Raw genomic sequence first — 22,357 nt, forward strand, 5'->3', positions numbered from 1 at the left:
CACTGACCACCCCCTAAACTACACCCCTTGTTTGATAAGTTCTCCTTGCTCTGGTTGCTGCCATGCTGAATCCTCACACTGCTGGCTATTTTGCTCAAGGGATGCTAAGCGATCAGCACCATGAACTAATGCGCGATCCATTATGTATAACGGAACCATTGAACAGAACCTTGGAACGATTGAATCTTTTTTTACATAGTTGGCTTAGCTGCTTGACCGATGTAAAGTTACCACAGTGCCTGCCAGCCCCAAATAGCAAAGACCTTGCATGATTTTACCTCTGACCATGAAGCTTGAGAATCACTGTCAAAGTAAACCGGCACATTTTTTGTCCACTTACTTTTTTTAAGCCCAGTCGTGACTGGTCCTCTTCATAGTGACAAGATTGGGCATTGATTTAGATTAGCCATTACTTAAGTTTGGTGTGGAATAATACGTTCACTGTCTTTTTGTAACTTTTTGCTTCCAAGAGCCCTTGTCTTAATGATCAGTTTATGAATAAATATTTTATATGCATGCTGTATTGTGGCTGGGTAAGCTAGCTGTTGGGGGATTTTATTTTTGTTTTATAGTGCTGGTGCTTTTTCAGCACTTGGTCCTATTCACGCTTGGGTTTGGATTAGCCACGATTCTACCTGCGATTCTAAGTTGTGTGGCAATCGGCACAACGCATGTTTGGGTGGCATTTTTTTTTTTAATTTTTTTTTAATGGCACCCCAAATGTGGTGCCATTTGCAGTGATTGTCGTCAGAATGTGACTTTAAAAAACGCCTGATGCTTGTTGCTCAAAGGAGCAGGATCTTGGGCGACAGCTTGCATAGGACAGCCCATTGAAGTGAATGTATGACGCGCAGAATCATGTGAAAATCGGCCACACAATCATGAAAGAAGAAGCAAACCCTCCTTTGTAACTTGTACCTATAGGTAAGCCTATGATGAGGCTTACCTATAGGGGCTGTAAATATCTCCTACTAAACATGCACCGTTTAGGAGATATTTACCTTACATGCAGCCAGTGACGTCACTGGCGCATGCGCTCTAAAGGAACGGCCGCTCGTGCCCTTCCTTCAGAGCCCTGTGCTGTGAACGTCTGCGTGGGATTGATGTCGTCACGGCTCCAGCCAATCTGGAAGAAGGGCGACCAAACATGTCACCCATGAGAGGTGAGCGGACGGCACTGCGGGGCTTCGTTCTAAGGTAAGGTAAGGTATTTTTATAATGAGCTAGCACACGATGCATACTAGCTCATTATGCGTTTTTAAAAAAAAAAAAAAAAATTGAGGTTTACAATTTCTTGAATGGGAACCCCAAGTTCCCCCACGCAGATGGCCTTGAACCATTTACATCCATTGTTTTGGTTTCATTTGATTACTTTAAAATCCAGCTTCTCCAAGGTTGTTGGTGAGGCTTTTTTTTTTTTTTTTTTCCCCTGGTGGGCAGGAGGCTAGGGTGTAAAAATAAATAAAAAAAATAGAAAAAAAAAAATTAAAGTGCCCTGTCCCCGTTAGCTCACGCGCAGAAGCGAATGCATACGGAAACCCCGCCCACATATGTAAACGGTGTTCAAACCACACATGAGGTATCGCCGCGAACGATGGAGGAGCAATAATTTTGAACCCTAGGCCTCCTCTGAAACCTGTAGAAACTTTTAAAGTGTCGCCTATGGGGATTTTTAAGTACCAAAGTTTGTCGCCATTCCGTAAGCGTGCACAATTTTGAAACATATGTTTGGGTATCTATTTATTCGGCGTAACATTATCTTTTCACATTATGGGAAAAAAAATTGGGCTAACTTTACTGGTTTCTTTAATTCAAAAAAGTAATTTTTTTTTTTTTTTCCAAAATTGCGTTTGGAAGACCGCTGTGCAAATACGGTGTGATAAAAAATATTGCAATCTCAAATTGTATTCTCTATGGTCAGCTAAAAAAAAAAAAAAAAGGGTTGGGGGGTTCTAAGTAGTTTTCTAGCAAACAACTGATTTTAGCAAAACACTACTATTTTAGCAAAACACTGTTTTAGCAAAAAACACTACTGTTTAGCTAAAATCAGTTGTTTGCTAAAACAGTGTTTTTTGCTAAAACGCCAAATGTCCAAAAAAGGCCTAGTAGGGAAGTGGTTAAATGACTCAAAGTAGCCTGAGGGACTGCATATGACCACCATGCACGGGGGTTTAACAGTGGGAGCCTCCCTATTTCCTGCACTACATATGCTCTTCTGACCGTGCCTTTCGTGTTGGATAACCTCAGAAGGAGCGTTGTCAGTTTATAGGCTCCTGCATTAACAGGGGCACCTGTCATTTTTTTATTTTTTTGCTCTAGGGCAGCTTTAATGATAGAATTTTTTGGGGGGTTTTTTTTTCTCCCCTCCAAGGTATCAATTTTTTTTTTTTGTTTGTTTAGGCAAAGAGATTCAAGTCTCTGTTGTGAAAGAGCCAAGCCGGACATTGGAGCAGACTGCACCTTCTGATGTCAAGCCTCCGCCTAAAGGTTTGTCTTTATGTTCCTAGTCTGGCAGGGAAGAAATGTTATAGCAGGATCCTTCTTTTTCCTATTAAGACAATTTAAATTTTTTATTTTCAGTAATGCAAACGGAGCAGAAGAGGAATCAGCTGGATGAACTTCGCAAGTTTGGAGCTGAGTTTCGGGTAAGCGTTTTTTTTTTTTTTTTTCCACACTTATTAGTGACAAAATCTTAAGCTTTTTGTGAAGCGTTGTACTATAATTGTCTAGAATATTACTTGTCAGTTATTACATTGGTTAATTGAGGTTGCAGCGTGTCATGCCTTTGGTAGAGCAGATGCTTAAACAATTGGTTCCCATTTTGTGTCTGTTGGAAGGGATCAATGGCTGTGTTGAACGCTGAAATTGATGGAAGTTTTTTAGTAAAATAACCCCAACGCCTTTATTCTGTTTTAGCTTCAGCCTAGCGCCTGTCCCGAACCCAATCTGGAATCTTTCCCGTCAAGACAAAAAGAGCCAATGGAAACAAAGATCATAAAACAAGAGGGGACGTCCAGTGTTGGTACAGAACCACAAGATTTGGGGCATAAGGTTCCGGAGCCGGTTGAAGAGGTCAAAGAGGATATTGTGTGTGAGATTAGTGAACCCCAGGAAGAGGCAGGCAGTCCAGCCAGCAAAGCTGAAGTAGAGGAGAAAGAGGAGCCAGTCGTTTACGAGTATGTGATGATAGATATTTGGTACTCTTAGTTGCTGCAATGTGTTTGCACTTATGATTTGAACATGTGTCATTTTGAATGTGTTTATATATAAAAATATTATTGATGTGTGCACTGACCCATTTTTATATTTTTTTGGTATATTAATATTCAGTAGCGCATCAGTTATTTTGTTTCATTTTTGAATTGTGTGCATTTTTATTTTTTCATAGCCAAGTAAAGAAATCTACCTTGAATCCCAATGCAAAGGAGTTTAATCCCAAGTCCCTTCTGGCTGTGGTGAGTATTTTAATAGAAGTGCTACTGAAATTTGGGGTAGTCTTTCTACTAATATTGGTTTCAGAGTGGATTTCCCACTAGGATCTTTAACCGCTTCTGGACCGCCCGCCGCAGTTTTACGTTAGTACTTTGACGTTAAATACCGGTGTTATGGCAGCAGATAGCTGCCATAACCCCAGTATTTTCTTACACTGCCAGCGCTCCTTTCACATAAGTGGTCCCAGGGACAGTGTAAAAATGGTTAAATAAGAAAAAAAATTTTAGTGTCCCATCCCTATGAGCTAGCGCATAGGCAAGTCGAGCCCACATATGTAAACTGCGATCAAACCACAGGTGAGATATCGCTGCCATCGCTCGAGCGAGAGCAATAATTCTAGCCCTAGACCTCTTCTGTACCTCTAAACTGGTAACCTGTAGTAATGTTTAAAGCTGCGCCTATGGAGAAAGTGCCAATATCTGTCGCCATTCAATGAGCGCAATTTTGAAGAATGACATGTTGGGTCTCTACTCAGCGTAACATTATCTTTCACGTTCTAGAAAAAATTTGGGTTTACTTTACTGTTTTTAATTCAGAAAAGTGTGTTTTTTTTCCCCAAAATAAAAAATACAGTATTGCAACGCTCTCTCCATTTTATTCTCTAAGGTCTCGGCTAAAAAAATGTTTGGGAGTTCGAAGTAATTTTCAAGCAAAATGCTGATTTTAACTTGTAAACAGCATGTCAGAAATAGGCCTGGTCCTTAAGTGGTTAACACTAGTGTAGATGCAATTTAGCTCTAAGGATTTTGGTTGGTTGATATGTGGGGGAGCGCCTGTACTTTAGTCTTGGCAGTTGCTTAATGCAAAATCCCAATAAATTTTGATTTTTTTTTTTGCACAAAAGTATTGCATCTACAAGCTATGGGATTTTTTTTTTTTTGTACTAGTAATGGCGATGATCAGCGACCTAAAGGGGCACTGCAATATTGTGGCCGAGAAATCGAACACCTAATTGACTTTTTTTTTTTTTTTTTTTTTTTTTTTTTTTTTGTGGACTAGTGACTAATACAATGATCAGTGCTAAAAATATGCACAGTCCTACTAATGACACTGGCTGGGAAGAGGTTATCAGGGACCATCGATGTGTTAACTGCATAGCTGGTGATTCAGTGTAGTGGGGGGTGAGGCTTTTTCTGGTGGAAGGCATGGCTTGATTTAACTTTACAGAAACACAGGATCTATGTCTTTGTACTAACAGAATGCCAACGGCCTTGTTTACCTAACCAGACTGGTATTCTGTCAGTGTACTGAACGATCAGTGCGTGTGCCGGCGGACATCAGGTAAAATCAGTGGGATCGATCCATCTAAAACCCGAAGTGCAGAATCACATGTATGTGTATATACGTGGTTGCGCCGCGGCTTCCCTGTAGCCGTAAATCTGCTATAGGGCGGTCGGCAAGTGGTTAAATTGTACATGCTGTACATCAGGACTGGGCAGTCTGCAATGGTTGAACTCCACTGACAAAATTATTAGTGTACTTATTGCCACTGAATAAGCATTTGCTCGCCACAAGACCTAAATTGGATGCCAATACCTGCCCAGTGGCCTAAGTAGTAAGATGGGTGAAGGGGTGGAACTTTTATGGCAAGTGAGTCTTAGTATCAGATATAAATCATAAAATATTAAGTTTATGATTTATATCTGATACTAAGACTCACTTGCCATAAAAGTCCCACCTCCCTGTGGCCCGAGGTACCAACAAATACGCACAAATTTTTACTGAGATCCTAAAACAAATCCCGTAAGATGGGTGACTGCCTTGTGTGTGAGGGGGATATAGGAGTACTTCAGTGATAATTACTTTCATGTAAATTAAACGGCCACTCTGCCAGGAACATTATCTTGGTTATAGTTACAATAGTCATACGCTGCTTACCTATGCTTTAGGGTAGTGGTTCTCAACTCTGATCCTCAGGACCCACTAACAGGCCAGATTTTAAGTATCGCCTTGGGGAGATGCAGACTAGAATACTGAAATCGCCGAGCAGTAAAATATATCACCTGTGATGTATTTCAGTTATCTTGCAAACCTGGCCTGTTAGTGAGTCCCGAGGCCCGGAGTTGAGAACCACTGCTTTGGGGGGGATGCTGCCAGATCGGTTTTCCATAGTTTCTGCTTTTCTTGTCCTGCCCTCTAGTACTGAATGGAGGAATAATGCCCCATCATTGGGGTCAGTGGTAGGAATTCTGCCCTGCTGTGGGTGTCAGTGGGAGAAATGGTGCCCAAAGGGCCAGATAAAGAGCCGCATCTGGCTCTCATGCCACAGTTTGGAGGTCACTGGTATAGCATGTAAAAGAAAAATAAAGTAGAGGTTTGGGGTGCACTTTTTATATCTTATCAACTTAAGTACGCTGACCAGCGGAATCCCTCAAAATTAAAAGGCTAAACTGTATACTTTTTTTTTTTTTTTCCCCTCCCTGTAATAGAACAAAGCAACAAGCACGCCCACGTCTCCAGGACCAAGGAACCATTCCTCCACCACCACTATCCCAATGCAGAGTGGGGTGTACAGCCCTTATCTTCCATATATTCATCAGATTCATATGAGCCCCGCTGTTCAGGTATGTTTTTTTTTCTCATTACTATGGATTATGTAAACCCATCTTGATAAACCATAAACCAGAGTTGAATTTACCAGTACTTGTTTTCACAGCTTCTAAAGCATTGGGGTAGGTTCTGCTGTATTTGTCCCCCTGAGTGTACAGTAGGTTTGGTTCAGGTGTGACTTGTGTACCAAGGAATAATTGAAGATGGCTGTTTACAAAAACTTCCTCTGACCCCCCCCCCCCCAAAAATCCCATTGATAAGAATACTGATCCTAATACTAAAAGAACACCTACGAAGCTTCCATTGGTGACTATACCTTTCAGCACCCCCCTAGCCACGCACTCTAGTTCGTATCTTCATTCTGGGGGTTCGACATGTGGCTCCACCTGTACAGTCTCTTTTGCCACCATAGGATTTAAATTTAGCGTTCGGTTCTCCAGAATCCTCTTTTTGAGAATATTCGGGAGGTTCCCTTGCCTGTTATACCAGAAGGTGGCTTTTTTGGTGGCTATTACCTCGGCCTGCCAGGGTATCTGAATTGGTGGCATTATCCTGTCGCTGTCCCTATTTAGTGGTCCATAGGGATAAAGTGGTTCTTCATCCCTGCCCAAAGTTGTCTGACTTCCAATTTGCCTTGTATACCTTGGATGTGGTTCGTGCGATTCGGGTGTATCGAGTCCTTTCAGAGGTTAGACGTGCTTTTTGTGGTTAAGGACGGACCAAGAAAAGGGCTGGCCGCTTCTTCGGCTACCATCTCCAGATGAATCAGACAGACGGTGACTGAGGCCTATTCTATTAAAGGTCGGGTTCCTCCCCTCCTTATCATGGCACCTTCCACTTGGGTGAGTGCTTCTTGGGCCTTCTGTCATCCGGCATTAATATTGCAAGTTTTCTAGGTGGCTACTTGGTCATCGGTGCATACCTTCACATAATTCTATAGGGGAGATACTTTGGCATCTGCAGATGCTTCTTTTGGATGCAAAGTTTTGCAGGCTGCTGTTTAAGAGGGGCTGTTACTTCTTAAGGGGTGTTTTTCTTTAAACTTTTTCAGACTGGGTTCCTGTGGCCCGGTTAGGGCTCTTATGTTTAGCATTCGGTTATTTCCCCACCCCTAATTTTTCTTTTGGCACTGCTCTTGGATGTCGCACCCACTAGTTAGGAATTATGGATCGCTGTGTCTGTGGAATGAAAGGGAAAATTGGATTTTTGTAATTACTGCAAGATCCATTTCTCTGAGTTCGATGAACACAGCACCCACCCATCTATGGAGTTCTGGTACTTCTAATACTGCTTGCTACTGAACAGATTACCTAGAGCAGAGAGGGTGTTGTATATCAAGCTGAGGATGGCCAATGGGCGTAGCCGGGGGTTCTGCCTAGTCCTGCTCCTGGAGGAGGCAATATAACGTTAGGAGGGGAACCCCTGGGAGAATCAAAAATGGAGAAGGATCTGGGAGTATTGGTGGATGATAGACTAGGCAACAGCATGCAATGTCAAGCGGCAGCTGCCAAAGCCAGCAGAATATTAGCATGCATAAAGAAAGGGATGTATTCCAGAGATAAGACTATAATCCTTCCACTTTATAAAACACTGGTCTGACCGCATCTGGAGTATTCTGTCCAGTTCTGGTCGCCAGTCCTCAGAAGGGATGTGTTGGAGCTGGAGAGAGTCCAGAGAAGGGCAACTAAACTAATTAGGGGATTGGAGGACCTTGATTATGAGGAGCGTCTGCAATCGCTTGATTTATTCTCCCTGGAGAAGAGACGCTTGAGGGGGGACATGATAGCAATTTTTAAATATCTCAATGGGGATCTAGGCTTAGAAGAAAAGCTGTTCAGTAGCAGGGATTGCATGAGGACTCGGGGGGCATACAATGCGATTAGAGGAGAAGCGTTTTAACCTCAGCTAACTTGGGGGTTCTTTACTGTTAGGGCTACAAAATTGTGGAATTCTCTACCACAAGAGGTGGTTTCTGCAGGTAATATGGTGGCTTTCAAAAGACTTCTAGACGTACATCTCAAGGATCAGAACATTCAGGGGTATGCGAGATGATTACAGCCACACACACCTACACAGGTTGAACTGGATGGACTATTGTCTTTATTCAACCTCACCTACTATGTAACCCAGTGGTTATGATTTATGGAGCTCTGTGTCCATCTAAGAGAAATGTATTTTACGGTAAGTACAAAAATCCAGTTTATCAGCTGGAGATTCCCTGCACTGTAAGAACAATCATAACGGCAATTCAGCTGCTTGATTATTTTTACAGGGGGTGCGAGGGCATGGTTACTTTTTTTGTAATGGGATTAAGTGATCAAAAATGTATTTAAAAAAAATAGTGTAAAAATCATACAAAATGTAAGCGTCCCCCCGCATGTTGGCACACAGAAGCGAACATATACATATGTCGCACCCACACATGTACATGGCGTTCAAACCACATGTAAGGCTGCGCACGTTAGAGCGAGAACAATTCTAGCTCAAGACCTCCTCTAACTCTAAACTGGTAACCTGTAAAAATTTTTAAAGCCTTGCCTATGGAGTTTTTAGGTACCGAAACAGCACCCTTCAGCGAGCGTGTGAAATTTTAAAGCGTAACATCTTTCACCGTATATAAAACAACAAATTGGACTGTTAAGTGTCTCCCTGCCCCCCCCCCCCCCCCCCCAAAAAAAAAATTTGAAAAATTGCTGCACAAATACTGTGACAAGTTGCATGGACTGCCATTTTATTCCATAGGGTTTCTGCTAAAAAAACATGTTTGGCGAACTAAATTTCTAGCAAAAGCTTTTTACATGTATGAGAGGAGTGCCAGAATAGACCCAGTATGGAAGTTGTTAAACATAGCAGGTAGTGTCTAATCTCTTCATATGGATATTTTTTTTTTTTCCCCCAGGCTCCTCAGATGTACCAGTACCCAGTTTCCAACTCTGTGCCAGGTCAGCAGGGCAAATACAGAGCAAAAGGTAAAACCTCAACCCCTACAGATTCTGCTTCACTTTATGTGCATAGATATGGGAACACTAGAGTGGTAATTGTATGACATTTTCTAAATGAACCATTCCCTGCCTCGTAGGCCCTACTCAACGAGCTGAGCAGCAAAATACAGCACCGCCCATCATGCAGGCCGCAGCGGCTGCTGGCCCCCCCCTGGTAGCAGCAACACCATACTCCTCCTACATCTCGTACAGCCCTCAACAGTTCCCAGGGCAGCCAACAATGATGCAGCCCATGGCTCATTATGCATCACAGGTGGGTATAGGAAGTAAGAATGGCTAAGCGGTAGAAATGTTAAACAAAAAAAAACTCATCCTTATAATAGCTTTTACCATCCTCGCCATTGTAGTGGATTTTATGTAACTTCTTTGTGGGCGACCAGTGCTATTTCTATCCACCCCAGTCCTCCATGATGGAATCTTCTCCGTCTGCCACTTGGGCTCTTGTTTTGCATGTTAAGTATTAGTTTTGCTTTGTTTCCAGTACTTTACCTTGTGACTGCTTATTTTGCTTTCAGCCTGTGTTTGCACAGATGCTTCAAGGTAACCCACGTATGCTGACATCTGGAAACCACCCCTCGGCCTTAGTCTCCTCTTCTAACCCACAATACCAACCCACAGAGCAGCCAACCCCCCAAACCCTCTATGGTAAGTCTTGTCCACTTGTGGAAGGTAACACTCCATGAACTCTTATTCCATAAAGAGAAAAGTGCTGTAGCTACCTATCAAAGTAACTTCCTTTTGGAACCTAATTCGCTTTGTCCCTTAAGCCTCGTACACGCGCAACGATTATCGGCCGACCGATCGGCCGACTTTTGTCCAGTGTTGGTTGAAATGTGTCTAGACTGCACACGAATTTTCTCGGCCAACAAAAATTAACTTCAGAAGTGATTTCATGTGCTGGTTTACTTTCCGTGTGTTTTTTCTTCTCTGAGCATGCCCAGTCTTGCTCATCAGATTTTTGTATGCCGAAATCTGTACTGACTGACAGAAAATCGGCCGTTCTGTTGACTGCCAACAAAAATTTTATAGCCTGCACACCAGATTTTTTTCGGCTGAAAAGTCGGAGTCGGTTGTCGAAAGCATCATACTAACAAGCCGACAATCGGCCGATCGGACGTAGGTTGAAAATTCACGGCCACCTATCGATGCGTGTGTACAAGGCTTAACCCTCAACTTTTAAATGAGCCTGCAGATTAACTGCCTTACCTTTTTTACGCATTAACGTTTTTGCTTATTTTACAGCTGCAGTCCAGTCCTACTCCCATCATGCAGCTCAGCTACACCCACAGCCAGCCAGCACCCCTACCCAGAGCCAGCAGCAGTCTCAGCACGCCAATCCCAGCCCTGTGCAGGTGAGTCTCATTATGGCATGTCTGAATGTGTTACTGACTCTTTCCATGTTTAGTATATATGTAGTTTCTTAATAACTTGAACATACACATTGGGATGTTATAAACCCTTATTTGCCAATGCTGAAGGTTGCCTCACTGTTATTGATGTGGTAGGGAAGAAACTAAGGGAGATTCACTAAAACTGGATCATTCAATCTGGTTCATCTAAGCATGGTAGCCAATTTTCTTCTAACGTTAGCTTGTTTAAGCTTTTGACAATAAAACCTGGAAGCTGATTGCTTTCTATGCAGAGCTGCAACAGATTTTGCACACTCCACTTTTTATAAATCTCCCCTTATGACTCCATAAACTGTCTACATCTCTGGTTTAGAATTAAGAGAAGTTAACAGAGCTGCTAATTTCTATAGAGGAAAATCTTTCCTGTGTATGTACTTTGGCCTAAAACAAGTATTTGGCTTCCTAGCTTTTAGCTGTCAAGTGAGCAATACTTTTGCATATCAGGAGTTCACACTATTTGCTGCTTGCTTGTTTAACAAAGAGCTTTGACGCTAGAGTACAATCATGATGGCCAGACAGCTAGCATTTTCAAACTGTGCTGCAGCGGCTGCTTACCCCCCCCCCCCCTCCTGCAAGGTTGTCTTTTAAGGAGATATTGGGTGCATTTACTTTGTTTTATCCCTTGTTTTGGCCCCCCCCCCCCCCCTGTTAGACTGGGACCACACACTTCAGAGGCACCTTGATGTGTTGCACAGCTTACAGATGTATGACTGTAACAGGGACATTTATGTACACACCTATTTATATCCCATCTCTCCAACAATCTGTTAAACTGCTTTGTTTTTTTCCCTGACCTTTCATAAACTTACATGATTGCTAGAATGTTGTATGCAGTTCCTTGTCTGTGCAGTTTTAGGATTGTAGCTGCGTATGAGGGTAACCCTAAAGCCTTGTATACCTTGGCTTCAGCTTGTATAAAAGTGTGTGTACAGCAAGGTTTCTGTTTTTTAACTAAGCATCTTCAAAGCTTTCAATCAATTTTGATCATCCTACCCTTTAAACCAGGGTTCTCCAAAGGGCTCTTTCACACGGCTGCTCCGTGTGAAAGCTCCGCTGCGGGACTTTTTTTTTCACTGAGCGGATGACCTTTTTGTCATCCACTCCGTGTGCCCGCATATCATCCCATCCGTTTGCGGATGATATGCGGACATAATGTAAGTCTATGGGGATTGCGGATGTCAGTGGATGACACCGCTGACATCAGATTTTCCTCCCTTTCCGTTTTTTGAACGGAGGAAAAATGGGGTTCTGTTCCGTTCCAGAGAACAGAACTGAAAGGAGGAAAATCGGATGTCAGCGGATGGTATTCCGCTGACATCCGCAATGCCATAGACTTACATTATGTCCGCAAATCATCCGCAAAAAAATAGGATGATTTGCGGACATACGGAGCGCCCGTGTGAAAGGGCCCAAACTTTTCAAACAAAAGATCCAGTTTGTTGTCCTTCAGACTTTAGGAGGGCCGGATTGTGGCTGGGGGGGGGGGGGGGGGCAGAAAATGTCCCGGGCCCTGCATCATTGAGAATAAATATGGCATCAGGGTTGGTGGTCAGTAGGAGGAAGAGTTGTGCCTCTGTTAGTAGGAGGAATAGGATCCCATCATTGGTATCAGTGGAGAAAATAATGCCCCCTTGTTGGTGTCAGTGTGAGGAATAGTGCCCTGAGGGCCGGATAAAGGCAAGCAAAGGGCCACATCTGGCTCTCGGGCTGCAGTATGGAGATCTCTGCTTTAAACATTCAACAGAGATCCTGCATTCGGCCAGATTGTACCTTCTAATTTAGTATGTTTGGTTCAGTAAATGACAGAATATGGTTAATCCTTAACAATGCAATTTGCGGTCTATTCCATATAAAAAAATTTTGTCACTACTTTCTTATGTAACAATAGTGGATAATGAAATACTGTATATACAAGGTTGCATTGGAAATTTGGAAGTAGTAGACTGAATGTTGATCAGTTTGTCATTGGAAGCCACACTGTTCTTTAGTACAGAATATCTTGATGGCAAAAAACACAAATCCGAACTCGTGTGCCAACCTAAATAAGCTACTAAAGTGCTTCAGCGTATTTAGGAAAAACGCATGCAGTAAATCTGCAATACAGCTGCCCCCCGTACAGAAAAGTACCGGCTCGTTTCCCAAAAATGCACTTTGCCTCTAAAGCTGGCCATGCACTGATCAATGATCAGCAAGGACCATCTGTATTTTTGACCCGTATATGGGCCGCCTCCTCTGAACAGAAGTTGATCTTTTGATTAGAATAAGTTGGAAAACTTACCTTCACTTGAATGCCTAGCACTTGTGTTGAAGGCTCTCAAACTGGAGCATTGGGTTGCTTTTAAATATAATTGCACCTTAATAAAAAAAAAAGCTAAGTGGGAGATTGCACCGATACATTTTTTTTCTTCTTCTAAGGCTACCGATTGCTTTCAGTCAAGAACTCACCGATACGAAGTACCAATACTTTGCATTGCGATTTGTGTAAATACATCAAAAATCGCTGCTCGCACGTGTATACAAGGATTGAAGCACCATCTAGTGGGCAGTTTAAAAAATGTTAGATCTTGGTGCATATCTGGCCACATGCATAATCTACATGGGTGTCTTGGTCTGCCTATGGTAGCAGATCAGGGCTGCTGGAGAAGTTCCAGGACCCTCTGGGTCTCGGGAGGAAGCTTGGGGTTGGATCGCCTCTCTCCAGTGGCCTTTATTTGCTACCATCGGTGGGACCGTGGCACCTATGTAGATTATTTTGCATGCAGCCAGATATGTACTCCTGAGTTATAATAATTTTTTAAATTTCACACTAGATGGCACTTTAATCCCTACACACACACACACACACACACACACACACACACACACACACACACACACACACACACACACACACACACACACACACACACACACACACACACACACACACACACACACACACACACACACACACACACACACACACACACACACACACACACACACACACACGTGCAGTGGGGAAAATTGCACCGCAAATTATTTTTTATCGGGAGCATTTGGGTGATTGCCGATTTATTACCAATTGTTATCGGTGCATTTCTACTTTAACCACTTTACCACTAGAGCATTTTGCTGTCTTACGTCTGGGACACTTTTTGCGATTCGGCGCTGTGCGACTTGAACTGACAATTGCGCGGTCGTGGGACGCCATACCCAAACGAAATTTGCGTCCTTTTTTTCCCACAAACAGAGCTTTCTTTTGGTGGTATTTGATCACCTGTGCGATTTTTTTTTTTTTTTTTTTTTTTTTTTTTTTTTTTTTTTTTTTTTTTTTTTTACCTTTTGCGCTATAAAAAAAGAGCGTAAATTTTGAAAAAATAACAATATTTTTCACATTTTTTTTATATGAAATTCCCCCCAAAAAAATGTAAAAATAAAAAATTTTTTAAATTTTTGGCAAATTTGTTTTCTGCTACCTATGTTTGGTAAAAAAATTCACAATAAGCGTATTTTGATTGGTTTGCGCAAAAGTTATTGCGTTTACTAACAAAGGGAAAGATTTCTGCCATTTTTTTTTTTTTTTTTTCGGGACTGCGACATTGCGGCGGACAGATCGGACCCTTGACTGACATTTTTGACACTTTTGGGGTACCAGTGACATTACTGCAGTAATCAGTGCTATATATATGCACTGTTACTGTAAAAATGACACTGGCAGGGAAGGGGTTAATTTTATTGGAGAGGTAGGGGTTAATGTATGCCTGGTGCTTACTGACGTGTGGGGGGGGGGGGGTGACTGTGAGCCAGGGACAGATCGGAGTGTCCAGCTATGCTGAACACTCCGATCTGTCACTCCCTGTCACTTGGGAGATCCGCCCGCTTGTGTTTACACAGGCGGGCGGATCTCCACACTAGATCCCGGACGATCGGGGCAGAGCAGCGGCGATTGCCGCTGCTCCTCCCCTGGCCCGACTCCCGCTGTGACTGAATACAGCGGGAGCGAGCCTCTGGCGCGCGAGCGCCGCCCACAAGGGGAGTGTCTAACGACGTAGGTCTACGTCGTCAGACGATAACGAGCCACTTTGCCGCAGTAGTACTACGGTACTCGGTGGCAAAGTGGTTAAAGCCTTCAATAACGCTGGCTGCAGGGTTTGAAAATGCTTTATAAAAGCTTGCTGTACACACTTTCTTTTACACTGAAGCTCCGTGTAGAAAGCCTAAAGGGGAGATTGGTTCTGTGGGCAATAAAATGTTTATACAGCAGTTATATACTGAGAATTTGTTAAAAAAAAAAAATGGTGCCCTGTTGACTCCATACATGTGCATTAAATACATAGCTCCATAGACATGGTGTAAACAAGCCCTTAATGTGCAACTAAAGGCAATAAGTGTCCCATTTACAAAGCTGGCAGGAAGCCCAATGAATGTTCCATAGGTAATGCTTTTTCAGTACAAGGGCTCGGTCACACAAGTGTGCAATAGCCGTTTAAGGCCAATGTTTGCCCACAGCTGTTCCGTGCTTCCCAGTGCAGGCAGTCCCATTCATTTAAGTTGGGACGCACACACAGCCACTGCTACCAATATGACAGCCGTGAGGGTGAGGCCCCTCCAATGCAGGCAGTGCGCAACTGTAAGCTGTCAATGCAGCACCTGCATCCAAGTTGAAATGAATGGTACTGCCGGAACACGTAAGCACAAACGCCTGTACATCCCTATGTGGGCAATCGTAGCCCCCCTCGTATAGGCTACAGCAGTGGTCCTCAACTCCGGTCCTCAGGGCCCACTAACAGGCCAGATTTTAAGTATTACCTTGGAGATGCAGACTAGAGTACTGCAATCACTGAGCAGCAAATGATATCACCTGTGATGTATTTCAGTTATCTTGCAAACCTGGCCTGTTAGTGGGCCCTGAGGGCCAGGGTTGAGGACCACTGGGCTATAGTACACCTGTTTGAACAAGGCCTAAAAATGCTTTTTACCTCCTATATAGATAAATGTAGTTCCTTATCCTGGTACACTTTTGCTGCAGAATCCCCAGTGACCATTGGAGGCGTTATGCAGAACTAGCACATTATTTTGGAGAGCTGCTGAATCTCCCATAATGCCCACAGTGACACAGATGTGGCAATCTATTGACTTATTATGCCATACTATTAAAGTGTTACTAAACCCAGGAGCCTGCATTCACTATATCTGGTTTCCTACAGTAAATGGAAATGCAAATATTTAGTAAATATAAACTGCTAAATAACTTTTCTCATCAGCAGTATTTAGCAGTCTTGTGACTTCTATCAGTGTCTGGTTAAAGCTTGTAGGAGGCGTTTTCATACTATTGACTGTCCTATGAGGCTGCAGGACCCCTGACCCTCTGTCTGGACAGTGCTGATTGGCCCTGTGCTGATCACATGCACCCTCCCAAGAAAAAAAAAAAACTCTAGCAATATACACCAAACTGAGCATGTGCAGAGTGACTCCAAAGGCTGTGTCTTATCAGGAGATGGATTGGGGACTGTGGAAGAAGGGGAGGATCAGAGAAGATAGGATCAAACAGCCTTTTTACACAATGTGCAGGATTAACCCCTTAGGTTCCACAGTGAGTATAACAAGCATGCTTTACTGCATATTCCGACTGGTTTTACTGTTGTGGGGTTTAGTAACACTTTAATGTTTGTAACCGCACCCACTGTGACAAACACATATCGCTGTAGTTCTGGCTGTAAGGGTGTGACGCACAGGGCGACATCCCAGCCATTTATGTAGAGAGAAAGCTGTATTATCACCCACTTAGTGTGTTATTTTTTTTTTTTTCTTACCTCTAGGATGTAAGATAAGTTCATAGCCTTGCTTGCAACAATTTTCATAATACTATGTTAAGCAAATGACAGCTCTTTTGGGTTTTTATAGTTCTAATATTGACCATAGTCCTACATTTATAACGACCCAGCTAATGTGTGAATTCTGCCTTGTAGAGCCTGTATAGTACAATGTATATACAGCAGTACAGCCCCAATAGTATGGAAGATAGAAGAGGAGAAATGCCTTACTTGGAGAGTGAGGAGGAGTGTGTACATGTAAATATGAACAGCATAATGAAATGATTTTATGGATTGATTACTGTACAGTACTTTAATCGGTGTCATATTCTCTCCAGCACCAAGGTGGCCAGCCTCCTCATCTAGGTAGTGGCCAGCCCCAGCAAAATCTCTATCACACGGCAACCCTAACGGCGACCCCACCCTCCCTGACACCTGGACCCAACGCCCAGTCCCCGCAGAGCAGCTACACCCAGCAGGCGGTGTATGCAATCCACGCCCATCAACAGCTTCAGCATAGCTTCACCAACATGTCTCACGTGGCACAGGTAAGTGGCTTCCTATCATAAGACTTTATCGCCTTTTTCTGCATTGGCTTTGTAAATGAAACCTTGATTCTTGATTGGTTTGTTTTCCCCCCTCTCCCCCAAGGCTCACGTACAGAGCGGATTAACTGGAGCCCCTCCTCACCCTGGAGGCCCTCATCCACAACATCCTGGAGCCCCTCATCCTACACAGGTCATGCTCCTTCACCCCTCACAGACGCATGCTGCTCCCCCACAGGGTGGCGTCCAACAGACAGGTGTGTCCACACCTTCTCCATACACCTATATATCACATCATCAAGGTGAGTTCAACTTATGGGACATATTCCTTTACATTTCACCCAGTAGTAATTTGAGAATGTCATCACCTTAACAGGGGAAATAGTTTTTTATATTTATGCAAAAATCTTTTGCCTTTCATTTCTTTTAAACTGAATTGATTGTTTTTACAAAGGGATCTTTCACAATCAGTTTAAGCCTAATACAAAATTTGTGTATTGTATAAATTAAAGTTCTGTAACAGGTAAAATACCCTATATTGAGCTGGGCAATAAATGTGCCTAAAGCTGCTTGTATGGGTGCAGGTGGGGGTGCCAAACCTATGCCTCGTACACACGCAACGATTATCGGCCGACCGATCGTCCGACTTTTGTCCAGAGTGGTGTTTTGTTGGTTGGAATGTGCCTAGATTGCACACAAATTTTCTCTGCCAACAAAAATCTACCGTATATACTCGAGTATAAGCCGACCCGAGTATAAGCCGAGGCCCCTACTTTTACCACAAAAAGATGGGAAAAATGATTGACTCAAGTATAAGCCTAGGGTGAGAATGCAGGGTGGCTGGCATGGTGCAGGAGAATGCAGGGTGGCTGGCATGGTGCAGGAGAATGCAGGGTGGCTGGCATGGTGCAGGAGAATGCAGGGTGACTGGCATACTGCAGGAGATGCAGTGCTGTGAGCATGGTACAGGTGGACCATGCCCGCAGCACTGCATCCCTTGTAGTATGCCCGCAGCCCTGCATAATGGCAGGTAGTGCAGCAGTTTCACTTGCCTGTTCCCGAGGCTCCTTAATTTTAAAAACGGTGCCGCCCGGCACTGACGCGTCATTGCGCACGCGCCGCCGCCGCTCTTATACTTTCGGCTATTCCCGGCCTCTCCCGAGCGACAGTGGCGCGTGCGAAATGACATGTATGCGCCGTCCGGCGCCATTTTTAAAGCTTAAGCACGTCGGAGCGGCCAGGGACTTTTTTTTTTTTCTCTTGACTCGAGTATAAGCCGAGGGGACGTTTTCAGCACAAAGTGCTGAAAAACTCGGCTTATACTCGAGTATATACGGTACTTCAGAAGTGATGTCATGTGATGGTTTACTTTCCGTGTGTTTTTTTTCTTCTGAGCATGCCCAGTCTTGCTCATCAGATTTTTGTCTGCCGAAATCTGTACTGACTGACGGAAAATCGGCCATTGTGTTGACGGCCAACAAAAATTTTATAGCCTGCACACCAGATTTTTTTCGGCTGAAAAGTTGGTTGTCGGAAGCATCATACTAACAAGCCGAAAATTGGCCAATAGGACGTTGGCCAAAAATTCCCGGCCAATAATCGATGCATGTGTACGAGGCTTTAGATCTGGACCCATGACCTTTTTGTCTCAACGTTTACTGTGCTTTTCCAATCATTTAATTGTTTACCACATCCCAGGAGCCCATCCTACCGATTCCCATGTGTAAACAGGGACCGTTACCTTAAGTTGGTGACGGCTCGGTCACTGTGCTAGGGGCGTGCGATGTAGTGTCCTCCCAGCACAAAACCATAAAGCCTACTGCTATGGCAAGACTTGATGTTCTTTTGTAAGGTCAATCTTTCACTCGCTTATATTTACCTTCATCCCCCACCTACTATTTTGGCACCTTCAGGAAAGAACTGCTTTGTGATGTGAGCATATGACCTAGGAAGCAGTGCCTGAGCAGTTCATGGCTGGGTTTTAACCTTGCAATGTATTTTGGGCTCCTGTTGCTATTTGGCGGGTGTAGTGAAATTGTTGGGAGTGGTGTAGTGAAGGTTGGGGTTTGGTGGCTCTTTAAAAAGTGTCACTTTGAACATTCCAGGCAGTACTCTCTTGGGTTTCTTATGCCAAGAAGGTGATGGTGCTCAAGTGGAAATCAGACACCGTCCCTAACCTGCCCTTCAGGAAGCGTTTAATCAATAAGGTTGTACCCCTATACAAAGCTACTTATTTGTCCCGGGGTTGCCCTAGGAAATTTGGGAAGGTCTGGCACTTGTGGACAGATTCGGAGTGTACAACAGATCAGGAGTCCACAGGCTGAATTAATTTCCCCCTGATAAGGTTCAGTTTATGATATGAACAAATTTATTCCTCTGCAGGGACTCACATTACATTTGTTCAGGTAGGATTCTAAATACAAGGTAATAATCTTCCGATACAATATCCTGATGGTTGAGAGGGAACAGGAATCTTCTTATAATTCATCAACCCTTGAAGTGATTTTATAAGAGAATGACAGAGCGAGGTGTATGGAAGGTGTGTTTCTTCTCTCCCCCCCCTTTTTTTTTTATTTTTTTGGTTCTATATTAGGTGTTCTGTGAATTAGCTGGGGAATGCCCAAAGGCTGTACCTATACATCTCAATTTTTCAATAAAGTTTTCAAGATTCCAGGCAGTCCAAACTTAAGCTGGGGACATCCAGTATAAAGCTGACTCTAGACTGTGTGCGATTTTTTTTTTTTTTTTTTTTTTTTTTTTCTTTTCTGCAACCACTAGTTGAAAATTGCCTGATTCCACCACCAACAGTGTTGAATCCTGCAGAGCTATGGGTTTTCTCGGTGGGGGGAGCTGTCCTTCCTGGTTTGGAGAACAGTGATTGGTAGCGGATATAGCTGCTGGCAATGATTGCCTGAAAAAACCAGCAAGTCATTCAGCCTGCCCATACGTAGTTAAATTCTCGGATGGCCCCTGCTGAACCGGCCAAGATTTGAATAGTCTATGGCCAGCCTAACTTGGCTCCAAACTGGTTTTCTGCCCCTACTCATGTAGCTGTTTTAAGGGTCCATACTTGCCGGGTGTATAATCTGCATTCAGATTCATACTATGTAATTTTACAGGGATCTGAACGCAGCAGAACTGTATTCTATGAGCTCATTCAGTTTTGGTCCATAGCCTTTAGCTAAAATCAGAAAAATCTGCAGCCGCAATTTTGATTTTGTTTTATGCAGTGCACATGTAAACGTTTGTGCAATCCTTTATACACACAACACGTAAATAGACCTGGCCATGTGTGCTGTAAATTCATGGCCAAGGGGAGGTGTAAATATATGTAGGTAGTGGTGCCGGCACTGGATTACCTAGGCCTTCAGTTATTTTGAGTAACTGTACTGTAAGCATCTCAGCTGCGTGTAGTAAGCGATGCCTAAACACTTTTTACACAGTATCTTGCTGCTAGCTAGATATTGTGCAACGGGTATCTTGCTGCTAGCTAGATATTGTGCAACGGGTATCTTGCTGCTAGCTAGATATTGTGCAACGGGCATCTTGCTGCTAGCTAGATATTGTGCAATGGTTTACACCCTTTAGTGTGAGGACCTTGTGGCCCATAGATTTTGCATGGTGTAATGCCATGGGGGGGGGGGCAAAAATTCACCTTTTTTTGAAAAAATAAAAAACTTTTTTGGCAGGTAATGTGATTTTTTTTTTTTTCTCTAGGAAGCCTGCAGAGCGTTGCACCTGTGATCAGCAGATTCTCAGTATAGAGGTTTGCCTATACCTCCAATATAGGCAGGCAGTTACATGAGAGCAGGAAAATCAATAGACTGAGTCCCCGTTCACACTAAGGCGACCTGGTCAGGTCGCCTTCCATAGGGAAGCTGCTGACCCGTTCTAATAGGAGCGACACAAGTCGCTCCGACTTAGAAAAAGGGTCCGGAGCTTCTTTGGGGCGACCCGGAGTGACCGTCATAGACTTCAATGTTATGAAGTCCGTGCCGGCCGCTCAGCGCGCCGCGACCTCGGAGGTCGCCCCGGGAAGTAGCGTCGCTTGTATGTGAACGGGGCCTGAGGGTGCCCTTGCAGTTTAATTGAGCACTACATATCCTCAGCCACAATAGCTGACAGCACTTGTAGGCAATGATACAGGAATTGAGTGCATGAGGCAAATGACACGGCTGTGTGGGCGGAGCCCCACACTGGCGTTCTTTTTTTCTTTTCTTTTTTTTTTTTTTTAAATTGTGACATTGGGCATAGGATGCTGCACCTGCTGTCCCAGGGAGAGGAAGTTGGGGTGGGAAGGGTGCTGGAACATGAGACATGTTCCAAATCTAATCCTTTCATTTCTTGTTTTTATTTAATTTTTTTTCTTGTGTGGTTTTTGATTTTTAACACTCTTTTTCTCTGTTTCTCCTTTTCAGTTCAGTCCCATCCGTCCCAGCAGCTCCCATTCCACCCACCCGGCAATTGAGCTTTTTCCAGAGCTGTGATTCCAACCTCCACACAGTCATAACCCGCAGCCAGTCCTGCCTCTGGCCTTTCCCCTGTCCGCACCGTCCAGGAAAAACTGGCTGAGGCAGAATCCGGGGACCCCCGCTTAGGCCCCGCGCAGACTTCCTGAGCCAATGGATCTGAGGGCTTCCACGGGCGCAGCATCATGGGACCTTTCACTCACGCCCTGCCAGGGTTATCCGAGACACAAGGGAGCCGTGCAGCCATGTGGAAGACTCTCTTGGGGGTGGAGCTAACAGCTGGAGGCAGGGTGTCCCCCTACCGACACCATAAAAGGAGAATGTGTGTTTTTAGGTTTTGTTTTTTTTTCGGTCTGCTCTGCAGGGGAGGAGCCAGCCCCCCCTTTTCAGAGACTGGAACAGAAACCGAGGTTTTATTTTTATTTATAAATAGATTTGGGCAGTTTTCAAGGCAGAGTCCACCTTCATCTCCCACCCCTTCTCCCTCCATAACCCTTTTCCATCTTTAACTTGAACAGAGTGATGGACTACTTTTACTTTTTATTGAATAAACTATTTAAAAAAAAAAAAAAAAACTGAAAAAAAAACTTTAAAAAAACTAAAAAAGCCAAAAACAAAAAATAAAGTTTTAAACTAAAGCAGAAATTGTGGATTAATTTTTTTTTGGAGAAAACTATAAAGGGTTGTACTTTGTCAGTATGACTTGATGATTATGTGATCAAAGCTGTCCCACATTAAGGTGATGATCTGGTGATCCAGTGCACTGAGCAGGGCTGCTGCATGGCATCATTGTTGAGAAAAGCTGGTGCTTGGCACGGTTTGCGTTACAGGACCACGGAACTTCCTGGAATATCATGTAGTGCTGCATTCCTGATTAGCGAGTTGAAACTGTACTGATTGATGTACAGTACTGTAATGCTTTCTACTTGCGTGTCCAAAGAATTGCCCCTACAGTCCTGCAATTAACACAGCTCTGCCACACAGCACAGGCAGGAAAGAAGACCTGATTATTCTCTGCTGAAGTTGAGTTACAATGGAAGGCTTTGCTTCTCCCCCAGCCTGTGACTGAATGGTGAAAGAAGAAGCAGCAGAAGA

General features: G+C 43.7%; 1 protein-coding gene across 1 annotated transcript in view; it reads left to right on the top strand.

The window, feature by feature from the left end:
• The window catches only part of ATXN2L (ataxin 2 like), a 49,388-nt gene extending 27,498 nt beyond the window's left edge, over nt 1-21,890 (top strand). The window contains exons 12-24 of the mRNA XM_082261062.1: nt 2,401-2,487; nt 2,581-2,645; nt 2,917-3,176; nt 3,389-3,455; nt 5,922-6,056; nt 8,942-9,011; nt 9,122-9,297; nt 9,560-9,689; nt 10,287-10,396; nt 16,405-16,506; nt 16,587-16,796; nt 16,900-17,095; nt 21,212-21,890. Coding sequence (XP_082117188.1) covers nt 2,401-2,487; nt 2,581-2,645; nt 2,917-3,176; nt 3,389-3,455; nt 5,922-6,056; nt 8,942-9,011; nt 9,122-9,297; nt 9,560-9,689; nt 10,287-10,396; nt 16,405-16,506; nt 16,587-16,796; nt 16,900-17,095; nt 21,212-21,261 — 1,658 coding nt within the window. The 3' untranslated portion in view covers nt 21,262-21,890. The remainder of the gene's footprint in view (nt 1-2,400; nt 2,488-2,580; nt 2,646-2,916; nt 3,177-3,388; nt 3,456-5,921; nt 6,057-8,941; nt 9,012-9,121; nt 9,298-9,559; nt 9,690-10,286; nt 10,397-16,404; nt 16,507-16,586; nt 16,797-16,899; nt 17,096-21,211) is intronic.
• Nucleotides 21,891-22,357: the final 467 nt, after the last annotated feature.

Source organism: Pelophylax lessonae (genome assembly GCF_965119305.1).
Source record: "Pelophylax lessonae genome assembly, chromosome: 6".
Taxonomy (NCBI): Eukaryota; Metazoa; Chordata; class Amphibia; order Anura; family Ranidae; genus Pelophylax; species Pelophylax lessonae.